This window comes from Oncorhynchus clarkii, unplaced genomic scaffold (assembly GCF_045791955.1).
Source record: "Oncorhynchus clarkii lewisi isolate Uvic-CL-2024 unplaced genomic scaffold, UVic_Ocla_1.0 unplaced_contig_4275_pilon_pilon, whole genome shotgun sequence".
Taxonomy (NCBI): domain Eukaryota; kingdom Metazoa; phylum Chordata; class Actinopteri; order Salmoniformes; family Salmonidae; genus Oncorhynchus; species Oncorhynchus clarkii.
In genome coordinates, this window is record NW_027260913.1 from 125,001 (window position 1) to 137,792 (window position 12,792).

A 12,792-nucleotide genomic window follows, 5' to 3' on the forward strand; every position below is an offset into this window, starting at 1 on the left:
AGATAATCGCATCGTATTCTTTCGCAGTAAATCCTTTTTTAAATCTGACAACGCAGTTGGATTAGCAATATTCTAGGCTTTCGAAACATGTGAGACACTTGTATTTTCATGAATGTTTAATATGACTATTTATGTAGCGATCACCGTATGTTGTGGAATTTCAGCCCGCTAGCGGGTTCCGTGCGCAGAGAGGTTAACAACGTCACTTATCACTGAGCTGTGTTGTAACAATAGGGAAACAGAGCAACGTTCAGCGTAGATTCCAGGCTGAGACCTTCTCATTAGAGACATAGATCTGGTATGTGCTGTACGAGGCTGGAGAAGACATTGTTATTAACTGTCTGACTGCTGCTCACATCAAAGAATCACCTCAATCTGTCAAAACACAGAGTTTAGCTTTGGTATTAGTCCAGGTTCACAGCTAATTGAAGCCCTCACAGACAGACAGACAGACAGACAGACAGACAGACAGACAGACAGACAGACAGACACACAGACACACAGACACACAGACACACAAACAAAAACACACCAAACCCAACATTGTCTCACCTTAGCTCCGGGGGCCCCTGTTGGTACGAAGGAAGAGAGCGATGAAGGAGAGAGAGAGAGAGAGAGAGAGAGAGAGAGAGAGAGAGAGAGAGAAAGCGAGAGACAGAGAGAGAGAGAGAGAGAGAGACAGAGAGATGGATGGATGGATGTTAAAACAATGGTAGTGAAATAACCCACTAGGTCTGTCCTCCCTCACTGCTAGCCAGGCAGACTGCAGGAAACCAGAACTATTTAATAACCTCAATTACTGTATTCTAAGGATGCATGCCAAAATGGCACCCTATTCCCTATATAGTGCACTTTTGGGCCCTTAGGGCTCTGGTCAAAAGTAGTGCACTATATAGAGAGGAGGGTGTCATTTGGGACACAACCTAAAGCACCAGAATGGAATAGCATTTGCAGACCACCACCCCAAATCATAGTGTAGATAATCCTAAAAAACCAAAGAACCCATGAGGATTTGAACAAAGTGTTGGTTGTAGCACCATCTCAGGAGGGGACAGAAGTAAAGCAGGGGAGATAGGTCATACAGAGCAAGAGACAGGGAAAATACATATGCCCATAGAAGGTTTATCTAAGCAAATATCTGTCCAAGATACAGTACTCAAATACAGTACTCAAATACAGTACTCAAAGTAAAGTACTCAAATACAGTACCCAAATACAGTACTCAAATACAGTACCCAAATACAGTACTCAAATACAGTACTCAAATACAGTACCCAAATACAGTACTCAAATACAGTACTCAAATACGGTACTCAAAGTAAAGTACTCAAATACAGTACTCAAATACAATACTTAAATACAGTACCCAAATACAGTACTCAAATACGGTACTCAAAGTAAAGTACTCAAATACAGTACTCAAATACGGTACTCAAAGTAAAGTACTCAAATACAGTACTCAAATACAGTACTCAAATACAGTACTCAGAGTAAAGTACTCAAATATAATACTCAAATACAGTACTCAAAGTAGAGTACTCAAATACAGTACTCAAAGTAAAGTACTCAAATATAGTACTCAAATACAGTACTCAAAGTAGAGTACTCAAATACAGTACTCAAATACAGTACTCAAAGTAAAGTACTCAAATACAATACTCATGTCATATTGTATCAAGTAAAAAGGAATCAAAGCAGTATAGGTCATGTCCAGTATAAAACATGTATATAAAATACAAATGACACTTCTGCTTTCAAAGATGCTCTTCGAACATATTCGATGACAAACGCTTGATTGCTCAGTTCAGATCAAAAGAGCTGAGTTGACAAATCCCATATGGCATTGGCAACATACGAGTTCTATCTCACAACAGGCCCCTTCATTGTTAGGATATTAACCCAGAATGTGAACTGAGTCTCGGGACACAGCAGAATTAATGCTATTGTTTTAACACAGTGTAATGCTGTATCACTGCTCTAATTCCTCTCCACCTTCCATAGAGCCTCCCTCCCTCTCTCTATTCTCTCCTCTCTCTCTCTCTCTCTCTCTCTCTATTCTCCCCCCCCTCTCTCTCTCTATCTATTCTCCCTCTCTCTATTCTTCTCTCTCTCTCTCTCTCTCTCTCTCTCTCTCTCTCTCTCTCTCTCTCTATTCTCCCTCTCTTTCTCCCTCTATTCTCCCTCTCTCTCTCTCTCTCTCTCTCTCTCTCTCTATTCTCTCTCTCTATTTTCCCTCTCTTTCTCTCTCTCTCTATTCTCCCTCTCTCTCTCTCTCTCTCTCTCTCTCTCTCTCTCTCTCTCAATTATCCCTCTCTCTATTCTCCCTCTCTCTATTCTCCCTCTCTCTCTATCTCTCTCTCTCTCTCTCTCTATTCTCCCTCTCTTTCTCCCTCTATTCTCCCTCTCTCTCTCTCTCTCTCTCTCTCTCTCTCTCTCTCTATTCTCTCTCTCTCTATTTTCCCTCTCTTTCTCTCTCTCTCTATTCTCCCTCCCCTCTCTCTCTCTCTCTCTCTCTCTCTATTCTCTCTCTCCCTATTCTCCCTCTCTCTCTCTCTCTCTCTCTCTCTCTCTCTCTCTCTCTCTTCTCTCTCTCCCTATTCTCCCCTCTCTCTCTCTCTCTCTCTCTATTCTCTCTCTCCCTATTCTCCCTCTCTTTCTCGTTCTCTCTATTCTCCCTCTCTCTCCATTCTCCCTCTCTCTCTCTATTTTTTTTCTCTCTCTCTGTTCTTTCTCTCTCCCCCACTCTATTTCTCTCTCTTCTTCGCTGTCTTTCCTCTCTCTTTCTCTCTCTCTCTCTCTCTCTCTCTCACAACTTTTTCTCTCTTGCTCTCTCTCTCTCTCACAACTTTTTTTCTCTCTCTCCCCCTCTCTATTTCTCTCTCTCTCCTTTGCTGTCTCTCCTCTTTCTCTATTCTCTTTCAAATCACATTTGCTGTATTCTGCAGAGATGAAAGAGAGAGCGAGAGAGTCTGCAGCGGTAGTCAGTATGCTAGGCCATGTCTGTTAAAGTGAGGTAATGACTCCCACATGTGGTCATCATACTGGTGCTGGCTGGCTGGCTGGATGCCTGGCTGGCTGGCTGGAGTTATATCCAAGCAAGATGGGCCCAAGGTGAGCTGACCCAACTATGGAAAAATATGGCTGAAGCAGCATTTCTTTGAAATACATTATACAGAAGTGTCATTATGTTATTTGTTGTTATTTGTTGTTATTTGTTGTTATTTGTTCTTCATTATTTGTTTTTTTGGGAAAAGAACAGCATATACCAACATTATATAAGGCCAGCATTATATAAGGCCAGCATTATATAGGGCCAGCATTATATAGGGCGAAAATTATATAGGGCCAGCATTATATAGGGCCAGCATTATATAGGGCCAGCATTATATAGGGCCAGCATTATATAGGGTCAGCCTTATATAGGGCCAGCATTATATAGGGCCAGCATTAAACAGAGCCAGTATTATATAGGGCCAGCATTATATAGAGCCAGTATTATATAGGGACAGCATTATATAGGGCCAGCATTATATAGGGCCAGTATTATATAGGGCCAGTATTATATAGGGCCAGTAGTATATAGGGCCAGTATTATATAGGGCCAGCATTACATAGGGCCAGTATTACATAGGGCCAGCATTGTATAGGGCCAGTATTATATAGGGCCAGCATTATATAGGGCCAGTATTATATTGGGCCAGCATTATATAGGGCCAGCATTATATAGGTCCAGTATTATATAGGGCCAGCATTATATAGGGCCAGCATTATATAGGGCCAGTATTATATAGGGCCAGCATTATATAGGGCCAAAGCCACAGGTATCGGTAATGGTATAGGCCTAAGGCATCTTCTGATGATATGGTTTATTCCTTACGCTGTTTTTTTCCCAAAAGTAACAATATGAATTCCACAGACAGACAGTAATTTATTTATGTGTGGTAAATAAATAAATAAATTACGACCACTTGGGGGAGCTTCCCCGTCCCGCACGCAGATGGGGCAACACTCTCCGAATGGGATCTCAGGTTTGGGGCAGTCTTTAATCTCCTCGCAGATTATTTCGTCACACAGGACAGTTCCCGTGTCGCACACACAAATACGACACGGCTCTGGTTTCCATACGTCCTTGTCACTATAGCTCTGTCCGTCCTGCATACAGCTGCCTACGTCCTCTGTGAGTGAGTGTGTGTGTGTGTGTGTGTGTGTGTGTGTGTGTGTGCGCGCGAGTGTGTGTGTGTGTGTGTGTGTGTGTGTGTGTGTGTGTGTGTGTGTGTGTGTGTGTGTGTGTGTGCGCGTGTGTGTGTGTGTGTGTGTGTGTGTGTGTGTGTGTGTGTGTGTGTGTGTGTGTGTGTGTGTGTGTGTGTGTGTGTGTGTGTGTGTGTGTGTGACCAGACACAACACAAGAGGCCAGAGCAGGTGTGTGTGGTGGGAGGGAAGAGAGACAATAATGCATCATCAATCAATCAATCAATTAGCTAGGGATAAAATGTCAGTTAGTGGCTAGTCATTAGACAATAGGCTACAATACGTTTTGATGTAAACAACAAAAGTCCACCATTTTGTTATTTTGAAATACCAGGCTGAGCCAGACCCACAACAAAGACAACCCATTATCCAAAACGATTGAAACCTTTGTTTGTTTATAGAGCCACCATGGTCCAGGTAAACTTTATCACTTGTCAACACATCAGTTGATTTAGAGGCACACAGACCGGCACCAATCCCCTGCAGGTTCATTATCAACCACTAGGCGTCAGCACCATCTCACAAAACAGGCTGTTTGGATTTTTTTCTTCCAAGAGAATCCTGAGAAGTGTCTCCATCATTTTGGATCAGTGGACCATGTCGCAAGCCTGAACTTCTCTCTTCAAAGTAGAGGAGTCATTTTAAGGCAAATATAACGAACTGTAGCCTACGTAGTCTCAGATGCCCAAACAAAGGCCTACTGCACATGTCTCATTCCCTTGTCTATAAACTGGGTTTGATGTCTTTAGGCAGAAATGACTTTCTAACCCGAAGCAACGAGTGACACCATTTTCACATAGACTAGGCTACACGCATTGTTCAAACAAGGTGTTTGAGCGTTTAACAAACTCAACGTCATGACTGGCACCTCGCAGCTGAAAAGCCCCGGAAGTTAACGTTGGCAGCTCGAGGTCAATCAGGCCATTCCATTAGGCGTCAAGTGGAACTTGAAAAGAGTGGAAGGTGGAATGAGCGGAACGTGGAATGAAGTAGCTACATTTAGAGGCCTGGGGCCTGGTCAGGTCTAGGTAACCAACAAACCTCTGTAGGCCATGAATGAGGTCCTTTCTTAAAGGGACAGAGCTACTGCCTTGTACAAACATTGGGCCTTTTTAACCCCCATCTGGAAGCCATGAAACGTCAAAGAACGGAAAAATGGACAGCTTTTATACAGAAACCTTTTGGGACTATACTTGGTGGGGTGAATTCACATATCTCCTCAATCACTTGGGTTAAATTAACATATCTCCTCAATCACTTGGGTTAAATTAACATATCTCCTCAGTCAGGTGGGTTAAATTAACATATCTCCTCAATCACTTGGGTTAAATTAACATATATCCTCAGTCAGGTGGGTTAAATTAACATATCTCCTCAATCAGGTGGGGTGAATTAACATATTTCCTCAGTCAGGTGGGTTAAATTAACATATCTCCTCAATCACTTGGGTTAAATTAACATATCTCCTCAGTCACTTGGGTTAAATTAACATATCTCCTCAGTCACTTGGGTTAAATTAACATATCTCCTCAGTCAGGTGGGTTAAATTAACATATCTCCTCAGTCAGGTGGGGTGAATTAACATATCTCCTCAGTCAGGTGGGGTGAATTAACATATCTCCTTGGTCACATGGGTTAAATTAACCTATTTCCTTAGTCACATGGGTTAAATTAACCTATCTCCTTAGTCACTGGGGCTCCAATGTAAGACCTAGTGAAGCACTGACTAAGTAACATTAAAAATAAAAATAAAAAATATTTTCTGTTCGATTCCATTTCTGTTCTATTCTATCTCATCTGATGAATAGAGGACAAGTGGTGGTCAGAAAGTGGGATTCTGGTTCTTTATTGCAAACACAAGGATAGGCCTAATCTGTGCTGCAGTCTTCCTGAGTTGGCTACAGCCTCCTCTTTCCTTTAGAAACAAAATGGAGGATGGAACATAATAAAGTGAAGGCAGGTGTGTGGGAGAGACGGATGTTGGAGTTAACTATGGTTCCCAGCTGAATTTGTTGGAACTTGCTGGCGGAGAATTGAATACCTTTTTTCCCCCTCAGCTTCAACATCTAGCCACAAGCCTTCCATGGCATGGTGATATAGATTGTGTCTCAAATAGCTCCCTATTCCCTATTTAAGGCTCTCTCTTCCCTACACTCTTAGAAAAAGGGTTCCCAAAGGGTTCTCCGACTGTGCCCATAGGAGAACCCTTGTTTCTACAGAGGGTTCTACGTGGAACCCAAAAAGGGTTCTACCTGCAACCAAAGGGTTCTTCAAAGGGTTCTCCGACTGTGCCCATAGGAGAACCCTTGTTTCTACAGAGGGTTCTACCTGCAACCAAAGGGTTCTTCAAAGGGTTCTCCGACTGTGCCCATAGGAGAACCCTTGTTTCTACAGAGGGTTCTACGTGGAACCCAAAAAGGGTTCTACCTGCAAACAAAGGGTTCTTCAAAGGGTTCTCCTATGGGCACAGCTAAATAGCACCTTTTTTTTCTCTCTAAGAGTGTATGGGCCCTAGTCAAAAGCAGTTCACTAAATAGGGAATAGGGTGCCATTTTTTGGACACACAGATTGAATACCTTCTCACTCAGCTCGGGCCATCTCCACATAGACCTATCCTTAAATGGCATAGCCAGAGAGGTAGAGGTAGTGGATTGACCTCCTCCACCTTGCGGTGACTTGATGCCAGCCAGGGACTGGGTGTCCCCTTTGAGCCTGCTAGTCTTCCTTCCTCTAGCCACTTTGGCCACTTTAGGACTTCTTAGCACATCCCAGTCGGAAATATTTCTCTCTCTCTCTCTCTCAGGAGAAGAACGACTTGTATTATATTCCAGGGGCCCCAGCCCACTCCGAAAGGGTAACCTGAGACTGTCTGCAATTTCATGTGTTTTATTTGGGAGGCCAGCACGTTTTTCTTTTTCCCCCTAGCCTCTCTCATTGTCTTTGCTACTCTACTATTTATTGCGGAGCCTTACTATGTCTGCACTGAGCTCTTATGCATAAAAAATGTGCCTTAGTATAATTACAATAATAACCTCCCTGTCTCTTTTATAATGTTTTTTCTTTCTTCCAGTAGTCCTCATACCAGATTATATTTATTTCTCCCTCTCCTCTGACTGTCAGTGCCTGGGGCTGGGTAAATCTAGGAACCAGATGGAAGCACTCAAATCATATGGATGGAACATTCATCCTGGCTTCCGTCCACCAGTGTCTCTATAACGGCTACCTATCCTAGTCTCCTAAATTTTCCCCATAAATAGGATACAATATTTAAAATAAATAATCTGTTCAATTTAAATCGATTGAATTGATTGTCACGCCAAGTCTCAATATCGCTTCTTAAATGTGGCCAATGGGTATAGGGAGGGATTTAAGTGGCATATAATCGGGATATCAGAATATTAGGGTCATGTGTGGCGGGATATCATATGGTAAGCGGGTTATTAAGATATTAATATAATAATTCCCAGGTTTCGGCACATAAATAGATTTTCGTTACGTTCCACCGTTCCACCGTTCCACCGTTCCGACTCCAACACGCCTGGAATTGCCTCTGACGGGAATGGAATGTTAACTCTTTTCACACACAGACCTTTGAGGTTGACCACCTTTTCTTGGTCTCGTCATTTGTTTTGGTCCCCACAGTCTGTCTCAAAATGAATAAAGTTGAGCGCTGTCAAAGCGCTCTCCTCGGAATGTTTGCAAAAGTACCCGCAGGTGTTCAGCCCAGCGGCAGCGCAACTTGTGAGAGGAGGGCGGGTGGAGGATCGCGGGGAAGATTGGATAGCTTGCGGAGAGCTGCTGAATCCTCTACCTTACCAGAGTATTCCGATCTGTATGGCATAGAGTAGAATTTCCGAGAATCTTCAACAGCACATTCTTCACTGGCTATATCAAATTACCTTACTGCACTTGGATCAACAATATGAAAACAGTCAGCAACTCAATATCAAGTCCATCACTTTTACGTACATCATTGGAATCCCATTGATCTACGATAGTTGTAAATTGGTTATAACTTGTGACATTCACAGCTTTGCAATCGAAAGTGCAATTTGAATATAAGCAATTAGGCTCTCAAGACACCTTTCCCTTATCTATCTCCGCACCTTTCCCTGGCTTTGTGGAATGAGAATAATCGCGCATATCCTTTGTGTAACGGTGAATACAATTGCTCAAGCAGAAAAACAATGACCAACAATTAAATATAACATACATATGCGATTCACAGTGTATCCCAAATATATGTGACTTATTGCCCCCCCCCCCCCCCCCCACACAGTATAAAAGTTCTCAAAAGTTGAATTTGATCATCTGTTTCAGTTAATTTAGCATTTCAAGTATTTTCATAAACTTTTTTTCGAATAAATATTTTTTTGGAAAAAAAAAAATGCCACTTACGGTCTTCGTCCTGACATTTGACAACAGCTAATAGAACGACTTGGGTTGCTACAAGTAGCAGTACAGTCCTCGAATCCACAAAGCTAAACATGTCTAAATGTTAGACATGCAGGGCCTTTTGGGGGAGAAGAAAAAGAAAGGATGAAAGGAGTGGACTTCTCTCTTTGTGTGTGTGTGTGTGTTCCCAGTTACACAGCCGAACCATACATTCAACCACCTTCCAAAAAAAAAAAAACCCAATGGGGAATCCAGACCCCTCCAGAAATGTAGTACCGACCTGCGTCAGATCAGGCACTGCAGTTTTATGTGTCCGTTGCCTTCAATGAATTTTTGTATATTCCCAAATATCAGTCCGGCCCCTTACCCCCTGTCAAGCTGAAATCTGAGCCCCGTTTCCCACCCATTCTGTCTGTCCTGAAGTTCTATTCTTCCACCCGGCTCAGACCCCTCCTTCTTCCATGTGCTACTGAAAAGGGTTACCCAAAAAGTGAAACTTTTTTTCTTTCCAACTTGTCTGGGCTACCTTCCCCCTCTCACCGTTCTGCGATACCAGGCGCTATACAGATTTGTCTTCAGTGAGAGCTGGTGCAATTACACAGAATGCATGGATTTTGCCATCGATAGGATACTTTTACATGCTTTCCATTCCATTGCTGTTATTTTCTCAATTGTATCTTATTCCAATAAATGTTTTATCTGAGGGTTAGTGCGCCACAACAGTGCGTCCTAGTGGGGGTGTAATTGATAAAATAATTTCCGGACCTTGAGTTGTTATGAGTAGTAAGCAACATAAATGCCTCAGATCCTTTCCCGTTTTTATCAATCTGACCATTCTCATAATCAGCGGAGGACTGGGACAAGAATTCGGTCCTGGCATTTCATCAACACTAGCCCTCATCACCGTGCAAACCGACAATTAATTAGGGGTTCAACACCCGAGGACGTGGAAACTCAAAACATAATAGTAATGTATTCATCCAACAGTAAATGTAATGCACTAAAAATACGTTCCACTTGTTGTCTACTACCCATGAGACCTATATGACTATGGCAGGTGCACATGTGCCCCTCCGTCTCTCAAAGTTGTATAAAATATCTCCGTTGTAAAATAGTTGCTATTGAGCTGAATATTGAGAGTTGAAGATTATACCTACGGAAAGCGGAAACCCTCCTCTCTTTGGCAGAGAGAAGAGGACGAAGCTTCCAAAGCAGTGTTTTTCCTACAATTGCATTTTGAAACTTTATATGATCAGAACATATGTTTCTTTTTTTCTCGAGGCCATGGCGGTACAGGAGAGTGGATTGCTCATCACAGCAGCAGGCCACAGTGAGGGCAGGGCAGACACCGTTTTGATTGGATTTATTTGTGTCGAATTCGACCAGCGCACCCAACTAGAACAATGATTCAATCCCTGCTCATAGTGGAACATAGTGGATAATTTGGCACGTGTCACCTGTAATACCCATCAGGCTTGGAATAGATTACTTTATATTTATTAGTTTAATCAATTCAACTTAATTAATGTCATTAGCAGCTTGTGACTTATACTGAACAAAGATAGAAGCTTTAAAATTAAGAGTTTACTGAGTTACAGTTCATATAGGGAAATCAGTCAATTTAAATGAATGAATTAGGCCCTAATCTATGGATTTCACATGACTGGGAATAGAGATATGCATCTGTTGGTCACAAATACCTGTAAAAAAAGGTAGGGGGCATGGATCAGAAAACCATTCGGGTATCTGGTGTGCCCACATGTTTCCTCATGTAGTGCTATACATCTCCTTCACATAGAGTTGATCAGGCTGTTGATTGTGGCCTGTAGAATGTTGTCCCCACTCCTCTTCAATGGCTGTGTGAAGTTGCTTTATATTGGCGGGAACTGGAATACACTGTTGTACACATTGATCCAGAGCATCCCAAACATGCTCAATGGGTGTTATGTCTAGTGAGTATGCAGGCCATGGAAAAACTGAGACATTTTCAGCTTCCAGGAATTGTGTACAGATCCTTGCGACATGGGGCCGTGCGTTATCATGCTGAAACATGAGGTGATGGCGGTGGATAAATGGCACGACAATGGGCCTCAGGATCTCATCACGGTATCTCTGTGCATTCAAATTGCAATCGATAAAAAGCAATTGTGTTCATTGTATGTAGCTTATGCCTGCCCATACCATAATCGTCACCATGGGGCACTCTGCTCACAATGTCAACAGCAGCAAACCACTCGCCCACACAACGCCATACACACTGTCTGTGGTTGTGAGTGTAACAGTATAAGTTTAAACCGTCCCCTCGCCCATACCCGGGCGCGAACCAGGGACCCTCTGCACACATCAACAGTCACCCTCGAAGCATCGTTACCCATCGCTCCACAAAAGCCGCGGCCCTTGCAGAGCAAGGGGAACTACTACTTCAAGGTCTCAGAGGAAGTGACGTCACCGATTGAAACGCTATTTAGCGCACACTGCTAACTAAGCTAGCCGTTTCACATCCGTTACATGAGGCTGGATGGACGTACTACCAAATCCTCTAAAACGGATGTTGCAGGCAGCTTATGGAAGATAAATAAAAACTACTGTACATTTTCTGTAAACAGCTCTGGTGGACATTCCTGCATTCTCCCTGTGGCATTGTTTTGTGTGACAAAAATGCACGTTTTAGAGTGGCCTTTTATTATCCCCAGCACAAGGTACACCTGTGTAATAAGCATGCTGTTTAAACAGCTTCTTGATATGCCACACCTGTCAGGTGGGTTGTCTCTATAAGCCTGGGAGGTTGGGTTGTCTCTATAAGCCTGGGAGGTTGGGTCGTCTCTATAAGCCTGGGAGGTTGGGTCGTCTCTATAAGCCTCAGAGGTTGGGTCGTCTCTATAAGCCTCAGAGGTTGGGTCGTCTCTATAAGCCTCAGAGGTTGGGTTGTCTCTATAAGCCTCAGAGGTTGGGTTGTCTCTATAAGCCTCAGAGGTTGGGTCGTCTCTATAAAGCCTGGGAAGTTGGGTCGTCTCTATAAGCCTCAGAGGTTGGGTCGTCTCTATAAAGCCTGGGAGGTTGGCTCGTGTCTTTAAGCCTGGGAGGTTGGGTTGCCTCTATAAGCCTCAGAGGTTGGGTCGTCTCTATAAGCCTGGGAGGTTGGGTCGTCTCTATAAGCATGGGAGGTTGGGTCGTCTCTATAAGCCTCAGAGAATGGGTTGTCTCTATAAGCCTCAGAGGTTGGGTCGTCTCTATAAAGCCTGGGAGGTTGGGTCGTCTCTATAAAGCCTGGGAGGTTGGGTCGTCTCTATAAGCCTCAGAGATTAAGTCGTCTCTATAAAGCCTGGGAGTATAGGTCGTCTCTATAAGCCTGGGAGGTTGGGTCGTCTCTATAAGCCTGGGAGGATGGGTAGTCTCTATAAAGCCTGGGAGGTTGGGTTGTCTCTATAAGCCTGGGAGGTTGGCTCGTGTCTTTAAGCCTGGGAGGTTGGGTTGTCTCTATAAGCCTGGGAGGTTGGGTCGTCTCTATAAGCCTGGGAGGTTGGGTTGTCTCTATAAGCCTGGGAGGTTGGGTCGTCTCTATAAGCCTGGGAGGTTGGGTCGTCTCTATAAGCCTCAGAGGTTGGGTCGTCTCTATAAGCCTCAGAGGTTGGGTCGTCTCTATAAGCCTCAGAGGTTGGGTTGTCTCTATAAGCCTCAGAGGTTGGGTTGTCTCTATAAGCCTCAGAGGTTGGGTCGTCTCTATAAAGCCTGGGAAGTTGGGTCGTCTCTATAAGCCTCAGAGGTTGGGTCGTCTCTATAAAGCCTGGGAGGTTGGCTCGTGTCTTTAAGCCTGGGAGGTTGGGTTGCCTCTATAAGCCTCAGAGGTTGGGTCGTCTCTATAAGCCTGGGAGGTTGGGTCGTCTCTATAAGCCTCAGAGAATGGGTTGTCTCTATAAGCCTCAGAGGTTGGGTCGTCTCTATAAAGCCTGGGAGGTTGGGTTGCCTCTATAAGCCTCAGAGGTTGGGTCGTCTCTATAAAGCCTGGGAGGTTGGGTCATCTCTATAAAGCCTGGGAGGTTGGGTCGTCTCTATAAGCCTCAGAGGTTAAGTCGTCTCTATAAAGCCTGGGAGTATAGGTCGTCTCTATAAAGCCTTGGAGGATAGGTCGTCTCTATAAAGCCTGGGAGG

At 43.7% G+C, this 12,792-nt stretch overlaps 1 protein-coding gene across 2 annotated transcripts in view; it reads right to left on the minus strand.

Annotated features, from left to right (window-relative positions):
- LOC139402212 (collagen alpha-1(II) chain-like) overlaps nucleotides 1-8,954 on the minus strand; it is a 94,723-nt gene extending 85,769 nt beyond the window's left edge. Inside the window, exons 1-4 of one of the 2 annotated variants that reach the window (XM_071146320.1) lie at nucleotides 8,924-8,954; nucleotides 8,647-8,761; nucleotides 3,966-4,175; nucleotides 553-569 (exon numbers count right to left, since the gene is read on the minus strand). In XM_071146320.1, coding sequence (XP_071002421.1) covers nucleotides 553-569; nucleotides 3,966-4,175; nucleotides 8,647-8,737 — 318 coding nt within the window. In that variant the 5' untranslated portion in view covers nucleotides 8,738-8,761; nucleotides 8,924-8,954. The other variant, XM_071146321.1, reaches the window with a different exon arrangement.
- Nucleotides 8,955-12,792: the final 3,838 nt, after the last annotated feature.